This window comes from Elgaria multicarinata, chromosome 7, assembly GCF_023053635.1.
Source record: "Elgaria multicarinata webbii isolate HBS135686 ecotype San Diego chromosome 7, rElgMul1.1.pri, whole genome shotgun sequence".
NCBI classification, from domain to species: domain Eukaryota; kingdom Metazoa; phylum Chordata; class Lepidosauria; order Squamata; family Anguidae; genus Elgaria; species Elgaria multicarinata.
The window spans coordinates 97,749,351-97,767,692 of record NC_086177.1 but is presented as its reverse complement, the minus strand read 5'-3'; the positions used below and the strand labels follow the sequence as shown (position 1 = coordinate 97,767,692).

Below are 18,342 nucleotides of genomic sequence, written 5' to 3'. Positions count from 1 at the left end.
GTAATGTGCCTCTTTCTAAGTATTACACTGTGTTTCTTTTTAACCCCTTTCTCCAGTTAAAGTTCCAGTTGTAAAGATGCCATTGTTCCTTTTGACTAAAGCATTTATGCAGTGCCTGCTAAACCATAAAAATCTTTTAAAAGATCCATATTGCTATAATTAAGCTAATACAGAAGAAATTGAAGGTAGAATATTATAGTGCAAATAGGTGGGTTAAGAAATGCTGGTTAGTATATGGTATCTGTGATGATGATGGTTTTTGGTGTTGTAATATATTGATTTTTCCTCCCTCTACCAATGTGGTCTTGAGGACTTTATTCTTGTTATATACAGAGGGCCGGTGAGCCCAATCTGGCGCATGACTGGTTTTAGTCTGGCTGTATAGCAATGCTGCCACTTTGGCTTTTATTTCCCATGGTGAAGTGTGGCTGGCTGGCTGCCTCCCTCAACTCAGCTCTAGAGAGGCCCAGGACAAGAGCTAGCAAGATAAGAAGTCTGTTCTCATGGCTATGCTTCCAGTCAGGCTTCATAAATAAAATACTTCCGGTAGAAGAGCACCAGTGCCAGACGGACGACCATTGAATGAAATAACACACCTGCAAATGAGATATGGCTGTTGTAGTATCCCTCAGGCATAGGGACCATATGGGTGAGCTTACCTGCTCAGCCTGCCACTTGCCCCTAGACTACCAGGCAATAACTTCAGAGTCTTTTCCTTGCTGGATTCCTTTATTACTAAAACCTCCTAGAACAGTGACACACCAAACTCCCTCAGCAAGGCCCACAACACCAACTGGAAGAAACAGAGGCTCCGCCCAGGCCTTCGATGAGGACCTGGAGACTAGCTGCTACAGGCCTCTTAAAGGTACATACATCCACATATCACATCCCCCCTTCTCCATAAAAACAATATCTTTTGTTCAATTAAATCTTAACATGTCAATCTTCGCTCTTCACCACTATCCCATAACATAGTCCTTAAACTTTGCTGGTAGTCTCACTTCTCGCCCACTCCGTGTCCGTTCGATTCCATCTGCTGTTCCATCTGACGAAAGCTCCAGCTCACCTTGAGGTCCTTCTGGCAAGACCACTGCCTCAGGGGATGCCAGCTCCTCTGCAACCCCTAGATCCACATTGGTTGCACCCACAGGGGAAAAGCAGTCCCTCCTGAGGTGCCCCCTGTTCCTTCTATAAGTTTGACCTTGGGGAGTCTCCACTACATATGAGCGTGGCTCTCTTCTTTTCTGAGCTACTGATGCTGGCATCCAACCTAAAGCTTTTTTCAAACTGACCCTATCTCCTACTTGCAAAGGTGGAAGAGGTGCTGTGTGCTTGTCATAATATGCTTTCTGCTGCCTCTGTCGATCTTGTAATCTAGGGTGCGCTCCACGTGGCACCCTGGGCTTCAGGGCAGATGTAATAGCTGGCAGTGTGCTCTGTAGTAAACGTCCCATGAGCAATTGGGCAGGAGCAAAACCTAAACCTGTTACTGGAGTATTATGCAGGTTCAACAGAGCCAGATATGGATCAGCGCCATCTTGTAGAGTTTTCGATAGCATGTGCTTGATGGTTTGTATAGTACGTTCTGCTTGCCTGTTGGACTGAGGGTAAAAAACTGTCTTTTTTTCTAAGTGTAAGCCGCTCTGAGAGCCTTTTTTGGCTGAGGAGCGGGGTATAAATATGATAAATAAATAAATAAAATAAGCTGGGCTCGAATGTGTCAAGGTGATCCCCCACTCAGTTGCAAATTGTCTCATAACCTGGCTCGCAAATGGTACATGGTCACAGATTATCTCTTTAGGTATACCATGACGTGCAAATGTTGCCTTCAATCAACACCATATTGTTTTTATGGAGAAGGGGGGATGTGATATGTGGATGTATGTACCTTCGATGAGGACCTAGAGACTAGCTGCTACAGGCCTCTTAAAGGTACATACATCCACATATCACAGCTGTTGATTTGATTTGGTTTATTTTGTTTCTATTCCACCCAATAGCCAAAGCTCCCTGATCACTTAAAAAGGGGGAGGTGGGGCTACAAGAGAGAAGTGGTCAGATACATGTCCGAAAGGTCCCATTTAAAATAGATATATTTATCTTAAAAATAAGAGGATTCGCTCAAAGGAAATTGTGAGATGCACTTAGGAGCCATTCTGTCTTAAGAGAGACATTTATTGATTGAGTGATTGATCTGATCTAGCATAGCATCTCTTATTTTCTTAACCCTTGGCCTTAAAATTTGGTTGGTGTTTAGAAGAACAGATAAAACTTATTCTCTAAATCTGTATATAGTTTAAGTACAATTTACAATAACTGATTATATTGACTAGAATAAATTGGTAACCTAGGTAGGCAACAAATCAAAACAAAGTTTTAGTTTTCTAAAATATGAAGTCTAATATAATAAAATATTCTGTGATCTGCTTTGTAATTATATACCAACAGGTGAAATGTTTTTTTTTAAAAAAAAAACCTCTTGAAAACATATTTTATTAAGCAAGCCTGAAAGATGAGCGGTGACATCTTATTATAGGGCAGTATTGCTGTCATCAGCTAATAATAAGTCTGCATTCCTATGTTCATGGCTATCTCATAGATGTTTTTTTAAAATTGCTGAACTGTAACTAAAACAAAGAATAGGCTAAAGCAAAGTAAGGACCTTATTTGATTACAAGTTCTTGGAGGAAACGGTATTGCATTTTTCATGTTATTCAGGACTGTCAGGGATGATGCAGCCATAAAGGGGCCAGTTGGGAGCAGACCGCAATAGTGCATGTTTTCCTCCGCTCTTTTCATTGTAACCGTAGTTACATGGTCAAGGCTAGCCAGGGTTCCCTGCCTAACCAGGAAATCACCTGGAAAGGGGTTCTGGGGAGGGATCACATGATGCAGTGACTCACTCCATAGATTAACAGATAAACCCATTACATCTGCACCAGCCTTCAGCACAGAAATCTAAGTAATTGTGTATATTTATTCTTGTATATAAATTTGAGGATTTCAGTTTTAATCTTAAGAGCCAAGCACTACAAAATGTACGACGACGACGATGATGATGATGATTTGAAAATGGGAAAATAAATTGGAAATTCTCAGTGTTGCTCATAAAGGCCAGGAATTCTCATCTGTAAATCGGATCTGCAACTTGTTCCATTGTTAAGGGAGGAAAGTAGCAAGTTCTTTCTGAAAATGAATTAATCTCTTTGCAGCAGCCCACTTCATGAAACTTCGTGCTATAAATAAAGTAATTTGGTGAGAGATGAGGATTAAATCAGAAGACTAGAAGAGATTTTCATAATTACAGTTATCACCCATCATACTGTGGCTAGATTCAAATGATCATTCACTGGTTTTACTCATAGATACTTGCTGAATGGAATTTCCAAAATTCCTTCTGCTGTTTTCTTTTTAATGCCAGGATGTTTTGTCCTAATTAGAGATAAAAAGGCCTGCGGGGGCGGGGGAATGGAAAAAAATCAAGAACCATTTTTCCCCAAATACCTTTTAGGTTTATTCCTGTGGTGCAGGCATGGCGTAGCAAGACACCACTATTAGAGAAAACCTTTCAAAAATGAGCATATTTATTGCTTAAAACTTCTTAAAAATGCTTGATTACCATTCTTGATAGTCTTCCCCAACTAAAGATCTCAATAGCTTTTCCTTCAGACCAGATTTCCCTAAACTCCAGCACAAGCAAGAAAAGATGCTGTCACCGGCTTCTCCTGCCTCCAGCACTTCCTCCTTCTTCTGGCTAATATAATGATTCAGATATTTCAGAGACTACTTGCTGAAGTTTCCTTTGGTCAGACAGAAAATAGGAACCTAAAATGTATTATGTATAACTTGTTTTGCTCATAAACCTATCATGTAAATTGCATTTAAAAGTATAGTTCATTCAGGCAATAATTACAAATGTACTGCAATTACTTATAAATGTTTTTAATTTTAATGATAATTTTATGAACAATTTGTGCATTTTGATCTGATTCACACCGAACACTAACCCATGGTTAATTTAACACATGGTTTGTTGCCCTACCCAGGACTTGCAGACAGTTGAATAAACGAATAAATGACAGTTTGTTTTCTCAATCCCTGGGTTGTTTTTTCCCTTACTCCTTCATCCACCCCCTCTTTATATCCCAAATGCCTTTGCAGCACTGTAGTACTGTCATGTAGAGCAGCTGGGTTTGTTGTGGTTCTTGTTTACTGCTCTTGCCCACCACCTCTGTAGATCCATAACAAACCATGGTTTAAACAATGCAGTGTTCACAACCCAACAACAAACCATGGATTCTTTTTATTGTTCATGGCTAACGAACCATGGTTTGTGTGATTTTTTTTTCACACATCACAGCAACCCAGAATTCACAGCAACCCAGCTTTATGCCTGAACCAGGTTCTTAAATTCCTAAAGTAACTTAACAAAGTAACGAAGTGTTTAAAATAAGTATTGCATATTTTTTCAATTCCCCCCACCCTCCTCAAGAAAAGCCCCACTTTTCCGAACCGCCACCACCTGGAAAAACTTTTATTTTCTCTTGGCTTCAGAATTTCTGGGGATGTTACATCTATAGTATGCAGCCTAAATACTGCAGTATATGCTATGTTGCCTTTTCATCATCCTCTCCACTATCATGGATGGTAGCATCTTTCTTGAGTTAGTTGCAGCAGAGGGTCTCATTCAGGAAACAAAGCAGGGTATGTCTGTTGAGCAGGTTGTTCTCAGGCAGATTATTCCGTTGAAACCGGGCAACTTTCCCATTAACTTTCTGCCTATTAAGGAAATGTTTAGAAGTCAGCATTCAATGATAGCAGTGGAAATCCTGTTGCCATGATACTAGAGGCATTAGAACAGTGTGTATATGGATGCTCCCTGCTTTCTTAGAAAGCTGTATCTTGGGAGGGGGAACAGTTACTGAAGATATTATCCATAATATTACCCAGTGTTCTCTAGCTACTTCCCCTCATGAGAAATTTGTTCTATCCTTCCCAATTAGCCCAGATAAATTTTGGCAGATAATCCTTTGATTGCAAACTTAAAAACTATTCTTAGTCTTCAGCACTAGAGACCAAAAGATGCACAGAGAAAAGCCTTTTTTCCTCCTCCACCAACAAACCCAATCCTGTTTAATACTGTATAGGCAAATTGTAGTCATTTAAATTGGCTATGTACAGAAGCATAAAATAAGAATATATAGGAGGTGAAACAGATGTTCTTTTTGGAAGAGGAAATATAAAGTTTTTCCTTTGTAACAGTAATCTTCTTCAGCTTAATTTTCCACATCTGTTCCCACCATGCTACTTGATATAAAGTGATGATGACCAAGTATTGGATTCTTTAGACCTCTTTCCATCTCAATACGAGTAAAAACCCAAGGATGCATACTCTAGATTTCAGCATATCTTAGGATCTTTTAATTGACCACAGATTTTGGTGCATATCCATTCTTTTAAGGAACCAATGTTCTTGCACTCAACTTGACCTCCCTCACTTTCTTGGTGTAGAGCTCCACTAAAACGGAGAGGGATGTCTTTTAAGATGACTTCCTTCCCTCCTGTTTCTCCTCCCAGTTTGGCAGGTGTGCCACTAGATATGCCACATGCTTTACTAGAACTGGGGAGCAGCCATACATGGCTAAAAACTTAGTATTTAAACAGGCAGTCTTCAAACTTTAGCAGATGTTTCTAATAAAATTGTCTGGCCAGTGATTTCTATGCAGGTTTGGTAGAGAAAGTAAGTTTTGAACTTTCTTTTTCTTCTTTTTTTTTTAACAAGGCTGGAATTGTCCTCGATGCCAACTACATCTGAGTTGTATGTATGGTTAAAAGGTTCTAAAATAGTTGAAGTTTCTTCTGTAAGAAATCCACAAAAGGAGTGAATTATGTGTGGATGTGGGATTAGCCTGGTGCATGAAATGATTATTTAACAATGTAGATAATTTCTGAGTCTGTCTGTGTTGATTCCATGTCTGGAAAAGTTTTCTCACTCATTGAAGCAAACCAGAGTTCAAAGTCATTAGTGCCCTTTTCAACTTTGTGTTTGTCCCATTACACATATCTTTGTGTCAGATTATTGTTGTACACTTCTAATATGTTAGCTGCAAGGCACTGACCTCATACAGTGCTGATAGGAGCTTAAATCTTGTCAGAAAAGTCAGGCTCATCCATGACAAGGAGGTGATGAATACCTGCCACTCACTATGTGGTTAGGGAACCATCTTCTCGCTGACAAGGAAGGAGTGTGGCCCTCCGGCAAGGAGAAAAATGTCATTTTGAAGGCTTCAGAGTTGTCATGTAAGGCGCATGTTGCTAACTTGGTAAATCAAAATGTTTCATAAACTTACAACTGCGGAGAAGACTGTGGCAATTTGAGAATATATATTAGTCAAAGCTGAAGGGAAAACAATTTTGATGGAATTTAATCACTGAACAAGTTAATCTTAATCAGCACTTTTGGCTGAAGATAATCTTGGAAACATTTTAAAGCTTCTATTACAGAGACCTTTCGAAAGCGGGGCATCAGGTGTTTCTATTTCTATAGATTCTTTTTACTCTCCATTTAGCCTCCATGTCACTATAATCCAGAAGGAAATGGGGATTTCCATTTATCCAAACCTAACGTTGGTTTATCTTTGTGTTTTGGATTTAATACATCCCAGGTTTTTTTTTCTTGCAGCCCCAGTATTTTTATAATTAGGGTGTAGGAGAAGAGGGATTTTTTTCCTCCTGAAATTCCTCGTTAGTCAATGGGCAATATTTTATTTGACATAATTTTAAAACTAGTTTAGCAACACCATTTGTCCACCTAGTCCAGGGTTGTCCAGAGTCTCCAGCACAGGCTTTTCCCATCACATGCTACCTGATCCTTTTAAATGATGCTGGTCCTGCTGTTTTTGGTCATTGTATTTTGTATTTTTATTATTTTATAATCTTATAAACCACCTTGTGGCAGCTTTGCAGTCCATTTTTTAAAAAATAATAATAATGCCAGGACATGCAAATGATTCTTGTTCTCTTTACTACTTTGAGATAAGTACTAAACCCTTTGTCAGATAAATAGGGAGAGGCTATGGCTCTGTGGAAGAGCACCCGCTTTGCATGCCGAAGGTCCCAGGTTCAATCCCCAGCATCTCCAGGTAAGGTTGGAAAAACTCCTGCCTGAAGCCCTGCAGAGCCATTGCTGGCAGTTCAGTGTTGATAGTATAGGTCTTGGTGGGCCAATGGTCTGATTCAGTATAAGGCAGCTTCCTATGTTCCTAAATCACATTGTGGTGATGGAGGTTTTTTAGGGAAGAGCTACAAGACAAAACAACGGATGACAGTCACAGCTTTTGAAATGTTCTGTAAAGCATTTTGAATTAAATAATAGTGCCGTAGGTACTTTGAGACATATTCATAATGTTGTTTAATGTGGATTCTAGTGGTTACAAAATGGTAGCTAAGAGACAGGGGAAACTCTGTAATGTACTTTTTCATATTATGATCCAAAGAAAGTTTAACTGTACTTAAGCCTTGTTGAGAGAATCCAATGGGACTTAGGCAGGAGGACGTAATTTAGGTCCCACAATTAACTTAGGCTGCATGGGTTTCAGTGGGACTTAAATGCAACCAACATTTTCTAGAGTTGAGCCATGGACTTCTATATCATATGCAAACGGTAAATAAATGTGCCATAAGAGGCTAATCTAATAGCATACAAAAGCTGCAATGTTTTCATGACCTAGTTGCCTTCTTGCCCCATTGCAGTTCCAGTTTTAGAAGTCCTCATGCTGATCGGTGTTGAAATAATGTGAGGGGACTCCTTGTCTTGTGAAATACTTTTACTATGCTGTTAAAGATTAAATCTGCCACCACCACCCCATTACTCCCCCGCCCTCCAGTCAGATAATTATCCTCTTATTCTCTTGCTGTTTAAGCCAGACTCCAGCTTTTGGTCTGCAGAACATTGCTAGGCAAAATAAGGTCACCTTAGCTGGAATGTGCTGCCTGCGGTTCTGCTAAAGAGCCATCTCCACAGTGACTGTGTTGAGACTTGAACGAAAATTCCCATACTTTTCTTTCAGTCATTACTGCTGTTTCTTGAGAAGATTTCTCATTGAATGTACATTTTTCCATCCAATGAAAAAGTTTTAACAAGGGGAACATACTTTAATAACGCCTTTTTAGAAAGCATTGTATTCGGGCAGATTTTTTTTAAAAACCACACATATAAAAAGTACCTCAGAAAGAGTTGGTCTGTTGAGCCCAATATTATCTATTCTGAATTTCTACAATGTCAGGTAAAAGTCTTTCTCAGCCCAGAGCTCACTTTTTAAAAACTGGGATGCAGGAACTGAACTGAGTGCTTGGTTCCCTCCAAGTGTTACTGCACTCTGCCAGCTGATTTTCTCTCAATTTTCTTGTAAGACACTGGATTTTTCATACATTTTTCTAAGATATTAAACTGCATAGTTGTTTTATTTATTTATTTATTTATTTATTACATTTCTATACTGCCCAATAGCCGAAGCTCTCTGGGCGGTTCACAAAAATTAAAACCATAATAAAACAACCAACATGTTAAAAGCACAATTACAAAATACAGTATAAAAAACACCACCAGGATAAAATCACGCAGCAAAGTTGATATAAGATTAAAATACAGAGTTAGAACAGTAAAATTTAAATTTAAGATAAAATTAAGTGTTAAAATACTGAGAGAATAAAAAGTCTTCAGCTGGCGACGAAAGCAGAACAGTGTAGGCGCCAGGCGGTCCTCTGGGGAGCTCATTCCACAACCGGGGTGCCACAGCGGAGAAGGCCCTCCTCCTAGTAGCCACCTGCCTCACTTCCTTTGGCAGGAGCTCACGGAGAAGGGCCCCTGTAGATGATCTTAAGGTCTGGGCAGGTACATATGGGAGGAGGCGTTCCTTCAAATAACCTGGCCCCAAACCGTTTAGGGCTTTAAATGTCAATACCAGCACTTTGAATCGGGCCCGGACCTGGACTGGCAGCCAATGAAGTTGTAAAAGGACTGGTGTAATGTGATCTCGCCGGCCAGTTGTAGTATGAATCAGTTGTCTCTTTGGCTGAGCATTGATGAGGAACCACACCAGAGATCCAGGACACATCTCAACGCAGTGATAAAGCACATGCTTTGTATGCAGAAGGTCCCAGGTTGACCTTCCTCCAGTTAAAAGGATCAGGTAAAAGGATGAGATCAGGTAATGGGATCAAATCTCTTACTGAGGCACTGGAGAGCCACTGCCAGTCAGAATTGTCTACTTTAGGCTAGATGGACCAAATGTAACCTTACCTAACCTGGAGCCTTCTTGAAGTTTTGGATTCCAACTCCACATCAGCACCAACCAGCATGGCCAATGGTCAGGAATGCTCAGAGTTGTGAGGCTGATGGCTGACTCGGTAGAAGGCAGTTTCATACTCACTAAGGTTGTTCTCTGACTTGGCATGCACACCCCATTTCTCTTTGGCCCTGTTTGCACATAACGACAACCCATCAGTTTAAAAGCGAATGGACATCCCACCTTTCTCCCAGCAACTCATGATCAACTCTCTTGTAGATTGTGGAACATGACATGCAAACCCAGACCACTGGGTTGTTTAGCCCTGACCAACCCAGGGGTCTGGATTCCCACATTGTGCTCTACAACCTATGAAGGTCTCAATTGTGGATTGTGCAGTAAAAGTGGAACAGGCAGGCAGATTGCAAGCAGTGTGCCTACTTGTTCCAACAACCCATCAGTTTTTAAATCATTGAGTTGGCGTTACGTGCAAACCAGGTCTGGAGCAACAGGAAGATGCAGAAACATCTGACATAAAAATACTTCATTGACTATTTCAAATAATGAACTTCCCTCGTGGTATTAATTAAAAAATATTTTTAAAGCAGTAGATATAATCAGTTTTCATAACTTCTTTCGCTCCTCCTTTCCTGCTTCTTACTTTCAGTCAAATAGCTAAAGTGGCATTTCCTTTTTTCAAAGGCTGTGAAAAAAATTCTGACCTTGCAAGCTTAATGATTCGATCACATGGCTGAAATCCCAGATCTGAGACTGTGATGTGTATAAGCTGCAAACATAATATAATAATAGTAATTAATAATAACATATTTCTTACCCGCCTCTCCCTCTGGATCAAGGTGGGGAACAACATTAGATACAAATACCATAAAATACATAAAACTGATTAAAACATATAAAACTAATACAGTATTAAAATAATAGTCAAACATCTTAAAATTCGACTGGGTACGCCTGCTGGAAGAGATCAGTCTTGATAGCCTTGAATAGATGAAGAACATAGGTGAAGAACTCTCATGTGCTAGCTGGAAGAGTGACTTTGGGGGTTTATTTTTCCTGGAAAAATCCAGAACTATTATTATTTTACTTAATAAGATAAAATTTATATCCCATCTTCCCTCCAGTGAGCTCAAGGCAATAGCCATAGATCCCCTGCCCACTTTTATCCTCACAACCACCTTGGCTGAGAGACATTGACTCGTCCGAAGTCACCATGATTTGAACCTGGCTGTCTTTCCACCCGTAGTCTGACATTCTGACCATTACACCACACCGTCTCTCTCTGCCACCATCACTACAATCTCACCAGTATAGAGCATTTTCACAGCTGCTTCCTTGGGTGATAAGTGGTTCAGATTTGTTACGTGGAGGAAACAGTATTGGGGTGCAGAGCAGGTGGTTTATTTTTTGCTTCGCCTGGGCAGCTTTGGCGTGCACCTAGGCTCTTTATCGCCAGCGTTCCATTCAAGCCCCTTAGGTGTTTTAGACAAATATTGATGAGGGAAATGAAAGGACCTTTCATGCATGGCCAACCACTTTAAGCAGGCTGTATTTCCTTTGAGAAGTTATGGAAGTTGGAATGTTGGGCGTTGGACTGTGCTGTGCCCTTGCAGATAGTGAAAAATGGTGAAATGCTTCAGGGAGACAAAAGCTTGAAGGAACTCTGCAGTGACAGCTACGTATGTCTGATTTCTGAAAGTAGATCTTTCTGTTTCCAGATGGGTAGCCGTGTTAGTCCGTTGCAACAAAAACAACCGAGAGCCTTGTGGCACCTTTAAACACTTAAGACATTTATTATGGCATATGCTTTAGTAGACCTGTCAACTTCATTGGATGCATGAAGTGTTATCCTGAGTTACCAGTATATATGCACATTGTTGGAGGAAGGCGAGTATTATAAACAGGTCAAAGGGAATTATTGTTTTAGATTTTGCTGGTTCTATTCCATGTTGTTAAGAAAGCATAGGCCTGGTTCATAGGGTTGAAAATCCCTATGTTAAAACTTCAGTGAGCGAAATTGTGGACACATCTGTTTGTGCTTTCAGTCATGGCCACATGATGTTCGGAGTACGGTTGTGCATTGCTGGCAAACCAGGCCAAACCCTGGTCTCACCCACTCTTGCGCACTGAAGAGAGGAACTTCCACAGGCCCTGTATTGCATCCATTTATTCTACACACATTCTAAAGCACTTCTACCCCTCTCGAGTTTGTCCAGATTTGTAACCCACTTCTTCCAAAGGATCTTCATTTACTTCTTGAAGCTGTCAAACAGCATGTACTGACTTAGGTTACACTGAGTCGATTTGTTCCAAATGCTGAATAATCAGTGTGTTTTGTGAAAGGAATTGTGCATGCGGGTGGGAGAGAGATTGGAAGGAACATTCCAGATTTATATGGCCATCGCTCAGAGGGATGTCTATTGACACTCACAATTGTTTTCTAAACCTTTCTTTGGATTGGAGAGGTTTTGTAACTCTATATTCCCTCTGACAAAACACTGAGACCACTGCTGCCAAAGGCAATCTTCTTCAGGCCTGAGCTGTAAAACGCCCTACTGCTCTAAGCGTCTGTTGCTCTGGGACTACAAACTAAAAGGAAGCACACTTTGGCCACGTACATAGGCCAAAGGACTAAGGGCTGCTGGGTAATGTAGGGTGGGGGTGCGGAGAAAGTGAGACTCTGATTTTCTTAGGCATCCCACTTCCTCCTCAACCCCAACTGCATGTAATTGCATTAGTACAGACATCATCCCGTCACCATTACCTCTTCAGGCCCACCTCCCTGCCTCTGTTCTCTCCCCTGTGTAAAACATTAGATTGCAAGTCTGTTGGAGGCTGGCAATGGGCATAACCCCCTGACCCCACACACATAGTTTTGCTACACCCAGTTTTGCTATGCCCATCTCAGCATGCAAAGACCCATAGGTTTAAACCTCCCCTTCCCTGCATGCTGAGATTCTCCAACTGATGGGCCCTGGGAACAGCTGAGCAGCGCACCAGCCCTTATGCTCCTCAGTTTTTCCCAGCATCAATCAACTGAGCGGGGACGAGGGTAAATGGGGAGAACTGGGTGTGGGGAATGATTCTCCCCACATCCCATCCTCTCTATGGAAATCACGCTCTCCACAGCCTGTCAGACAGTTTGGTTTTAGAACTTGGCTCTGGGTCTGAAAATGTTGAAGATTAAATTGGCTTAGATCAACAGAGGCAGGGCCTCTACAGATGAACCCATACTGGCCAAAAGATGGGCCCTTTACACCTGAAGAAAACATGGATTTCATGTTTTGTTGTCTACAACTATGGGGGCTTATTTCAGGACTCCATCAGTCATCAGTTTATTGAAATATTTCCTTTTTCAATCCATATGGATTCCTTTGTGATGAGGAAAAGATAGTATTTGGAGCTGCAGTTGGTTCCCCTGTGTTTGAAGCTGTTTGTACTTGTTTTGGACACTGAAATGCTGCAAGGCAGCCTGAAGATCTTCCGTGTGGGTATCCCTTGCCTTCTCCGCCCCAAAGACTGCAGGTGCCTGGCTGAGGGAGCCGAGTTGGCCTTTGCTGGATTGCAGTCCTGTGTAGGGAACAGGGCGGTGATGTGCCCAACCTGGTCTTGTCTTTTGGGGCTGTCAGCGCCTCACTCTACTCGGAGGGCCCAATCACAGGTAGAGAAAAGAGCAACCACACAATTTGGGAGAAGAGTAAAGAGTCTGATGGAATAAATACATAAAATGTGGCTAGTAAGCATCCCATGCTCAATCTTTTTGCAGCATTTGGTATAAATATGAATAAATATAAAGACTGCTTAATAAGTGCCATATTGGGGGGGGGGGGGAAATCTGCATGTTTCTTCAGGGTAAACAGCAGAGTCTGGTCTCCAGATCGTCGGAGAACTTGTGTGGTATGCTGATAAGTTGATATATGCAACCTTTCCTCATTCTTTTATCAGTTGAATGATGCTGGTGCTGATTTCAGCAATTACCATCTGCTCACCAGAACTCCAAGCTCTAAATTCGTCCAAAGTTTTTATTACCAAGCATATTAGAAACATCTACATTTCTTGGTCTGTATGCTGAAGTTGTCTACAGTTCGTCTTGTTTCTATCTAATAGTGTCTCTGGTTGAGATGAGGAGGTGACTATGACGTTCACTTTGCTAGTTTCCGTTTTTGATGAGCAAAATCAGTTATTGGAAACTGAACATAAAGGATCACCTACAACTTACATATGATTGCCTACAAAAGATCAATTGAAAACAAAACTCATATTCCCCCTCCCTTTTCTGTTTGTTCTTTATTGTATTTCTGCACATCCTTTTTTTAAAAAATAAATAAATAGGAAAATCTGCTTACTGTCAGGTGCCAATACGTGATCATTACTGAAATAATAGTTGAGAATTGTTCTGTTCCTCATCTTTGTTTTATTTCACAGAATGTTCCTGCAAATCCATTCATTACCATCCTTTTATTTACAGGTCTAAGGACTTTCGAGAAAGGTAATAGGAAGAATGGGAAGAGGAGCCTACATTCTGTCTCCATGAGGGCAAAACCTCCCACAATTTCACAGTTTGGTTGTTTGTATAAACATTTAATTTACCTGCTCAAAATTGTAATTTTTTCCCCAGATATTGGGGCAGCATTATTTTGCAAAAATAATCTTCGGTGAGATGCAAAGCTGAGTTTGCAAACTTGAATACAGTTTTAAAAAAACAAACCATTGTTTTGTTATGTTTTTCTGTGGGTTTTGTTTTAAATAATATAAATGGTGACACTAAAAATAATGTTCTGAAAAGAACCAACGTGTCCACGGCCGGATCTACACTATTGCTTTAAAGCGCTTTATAACAGTTTTATAGCGCTTTAAAGCAGTTAAAGCGCTTCATAACTGTTATAAAGCGCTTTAAAGCAGTAGTGTAGATCCAGCCCAGATCTTCATATATCTTTTTAGCCTTTGGGTGAACTTATTTTATGGCACACTGACTGTATGATATGTAAAACATTTGAGCAAGTATGCTCCCCATTAAGTCATTACATTCCTGCTGAAGCCTGCATTGTTATTATTTTCTTTGTGAATATTAACAAACCAGAACAAAAGAAAAATACACCATGAAAAATAAAAACAAAGGAACATTACATCTATAGGAATATCATCATTTTCCATCAGATATACCGTTCGTTTAAAAAAGGGGGGGGAATTATGTGTAGGTTTCAAGAAAAGCAGACTATATATCCATATTTTTATCCACTTGCAGGTCGCACCTATAAAACACCTGTTCAAATATAGATAGCATTGTTAAGTCCTCAATCCATTGCATTACAGGGCACCAGGTTGGGGAAGGCTGTTCTAAGCTAATATTGTCAACCCTTTACTAGATAAGATAGATAGCTAAGGTTCATTTTAAATGCACTTTTTCAGCTATAGATCCCCAAAACAACATACATACAATTAAAATCCAAATAAAGCATCAAAATTATTTATTTATTTATTTATTTATTACATTTCTATACCGCCCAATAGCCGAAGCTCTCTGGGCGGTTCGCAAAAATTAAAACCATAGTAAGACAACCAACAGGTTAAAAGCACAAATACAAAATACAATATAAAAAGCACAACCAGAATAAAAACCACGCAGCAAAATCGATATAAAATTAAAATACAGAGTTAAAACAGTAAAATTTAAATTTAAGTTAAAATTAAGTGTTAAAATACTGGGAGAATAAAAAGGTCTTCAGCTGGCGACGAAAGGAGTACAGTGTAGGCGCCAGGCGGACCTCTCTGGGGAGTTCATTCCACAACCGGGGTGCCACAGCGGAGAAAGCCCTCCTCCTAGTAGCCACGTGCCTCACTTCCTTTGGCAGGGGCTCACGGAGAAGGGCCCCCGTAGATGATCTTAAGGTTTGGGCAGGTACATATGGGAAATCAGCAAAACAAGGGAGACAATGATATTCTAATCATCATAATATGCCCAGCAGAAGTCTTTTCCATCTACTGGAGACTTCTGTGTGTATGCAATTGCATCTAGAAACAGACAGCACCCTGCTATTTGTGCATATCTCTGGTTCAGGGCCAGTGCAGTTAAGAATGTTAGGGTTTGTGCTTTTTGAGAGTTTTAGTTAAAGAATGTACTTTAAAAGCTATTTGCCTGTTTGGGCAAAATGCACCATCTTTACCTAAATTACAATGTGGGTATTTGAGGTAGGCACTTCAGCTGTTTATTCTGTGCTATATGCTTCATGGTTGCTCTAATTTATTACACCATCTGGTAAAATCTAGCTCTCCTAGGATTAAAAAGTGACTGGATTTTGGAAGAATGCTTGAAGCTGCACATCTGTCTCTTGGCACACGTATAAATGATAAATAAAACTTTTTTTAAAAAAAAAATGGTTCACTGGGCACTGTTAGTGAATTGTTAACATGGGGCATGATTTTTCTTCATTCCTGTGTGTAGTGCAGCTTTCCTGTGATGTCACTTATTTATACAGAATGAATATATAGTTATCAAGACTGTAAATTTATGATTTCATTTGGACACTGTAACAATCAGTCCCCGTGGCCATAACAAAGATTCTGGCAGCCTTTCCTATTACATGATATGCACTTACGTTGAACAGTGTTGGCCAAAATTAAAGATCCAGAGTTTCAGTGAGTGATAAATTCGGTTATATCGGAAGAACACGTAGAATTAATACAACTAGCAATGGACATCACAACAGCTTACATACCAAGACCTTCATTAAATATTGTCCTGGTTTGCATGTAATAACCCAAAGTATGGGTCATCATTGAATCATGAGTTGTTACGTGTGAACCCTGCATTTTGGCTTATTTATGGGTTGTTAACCATGAACATCCCAGCGTTCACAATCCAATGACAATCAGTGGATTCTCTTCCTGGATGGTTTGCTGTAAACAATCCATGGTTAAACCATAGTGTAGGGTTTGCACCTTCAACTTGTTGTCAGGTAGTAATATATATGCTGTGTGCTTACTGTATCAGACTACTAGGAGGCAGATTTTCAAAGAAAGCTCTGCTCCTCAACAGTTACCTGGTTGGCATGACATGGCTCATTGTGGGTTATTTAACCCACAATGCCAGCTGGCACACACCACAGCCTCACCGAAGGTTAAACAACCCACAATGTGAACTGGCCCAATGACCTGGCCCATATGTAACAGGAAGCCATAATGAGTGAATTTCCCCACAGGGCTTTTTGTTGCAGTAATGGCTACCCTTTTGACTATTTGAGCTACAGCAGGGCGTGCTGCAACTTCATTACGTGCAAACCTGGCAAGGTTGGGTTGTTGGGATTGTTGACATGCAACCCAGAATCCATGGGCTGTTTGAGGATTGTGGGTGGCTTGTCAACCACCCCAATAACCCAACCTTGCAGGGTTCACACGTAACAACAAAGCTTGACTATTCAAAATGGCCACTACAATGAGAAATCCATGGTGGCTTCTCATTACATGCGACTCGAGCCAGTGTCTCCTTATATCAGTCCTGTAAAACGAGCACTCTCAACAGTTTATGCAAATGTTGCGATGTCTCCCAGACCATTTAGCAAACTGGCATTGCATTGTGCAGAATCTGATGTAATATATGAAATAGTAGGAATAATCCCCTCTTTATTTTAATTTGGGAACGATTCCAACAGGCTCTTGCATATGATATCATTGGATGCTGTCAACTGCCAGTCAGTCAAGTAGTGTGATTTATGCTACTTCTGGATTTCTTGTTATAGAGTATGCTTAGCTAATGGACCAGATACTCATCTAATGTAAATCTTCATCACTCCAAAAGCCCCACCAGCTGCAAGATTTGTTCATGATTGGGGGCGGGGGGGTTGTTAAAATATACAGTGTCGAGATCTTGGACAGGATATTAAGTATGACTTTGAATATGTAGTGTTGGGAACCTTACCAAAGCAACAAAAAAACTTCAGCGGCAAGTAGTTTGGACCAACACATATATATCATTGCAGTTTGTGGGCAGTGTATCTTGGGAGCATTTATTTGGCAGCAGTTCAAGCCACCATAAAGGGCTTCCATTTCATATTGGATATTACCTTAATTTTCAGCATACAAGATATCTTAATTAAAAGCTGCACAGTTCATGCTGATTTATAGCAACTATGTTTCCCAGAATTTGCCATCTGGGGCATGGAGTCATGCCTACACTCAATGGGTTAAATCCAGATTTAGTCATCCTTCAAGTAGGCACACTGAAATCAATGGGACTTAAGTTAGTCACAGCAATAAAGGTATCCTTGATATGTTCTAGTGTATTTCCTTACTGCACACATGGAGGAGTCTTGGGACATATTTCATGATTTTAGGAAATGTGGCATTGAGGTATCTCAGATTACTCCATTTTTTTCTATAGATATTAACAAGGATCTCCTGAAAATCCCAGCTACTAACACTGAGCTGTTCATCAAGGTGGGGTTCTAAACTGCAGTTTATTGGGAGTTCCTCTTATGCAAGATTAGCTCAGTAAAACAATTATGGAGGTATAGTATCATTTTCAGATAAATGAATAACTTAGGCAGAGTAGTCCTGTGAACAAGAAATAGCTTTGAAAGTAGGAGGCCATGTTCAAATTCTTCCTCAGTTGACTGGATAGCCCTAGGGCAAATAATAGTCCTCCAGTGTAATCATCCTTCCAAAGAATTTGTGAGCTTATCTAGTAAAGTCTGTAACAACCATACTACTTCCCTTCCCAACTCTTATGATTTAGGATTGGCTACATTACAGAGACCTTTCCCAGATTGGAATTTGGCCCTTGGACTGAAAACGCTTCTCCACCCTGCTCTAGAAGAAAGGCCATCTTCATTTAGTACTTCTGGTGTGCAGAAGCCTGAGAATTCAGGATTTTCTGGCAAAGAATGCAAGCATAAGAATGCTCATACATCATGGCATGAAATGTAATCAGAATCAATTATTCTATACCATTCCCCGGAAATTTTTAACATCAGTTATCAGTGAGAAAAATAATTGCAGTCTTTCACAAGCTTCATATTTGCAACATATTCTGATCTAATTG

The 18,342-nt window shown here is 40.3% G+C and overlaps 1 protein-coding gene across 1 annotated transcript in view; it reads left to right on the top strand.

Moving 5' to 3' along the window:
* The window catches only part of MRPL13 (mitochondrial ribosomal protein L13), a 38,904-nt gene extending 24,892 nt beyond the window's left edge, over nt 1-14,012 (top strand). The window contains exon 7 of the mRNA XM_063129911.1: nt 13,774-14,012. Coding sequence (XP_062985981.1) covers nt 13,774-13,798 — 25 coding nt within the window. The 3' untranslated portion in view covers nt 13,799-14,012. The remainder of the gene's footprint in view (nt 1-13,773) is intronic.
* The last annotated feature ends 4,330 nt before the right edge of the window (nt 14,013-18,342 follow it).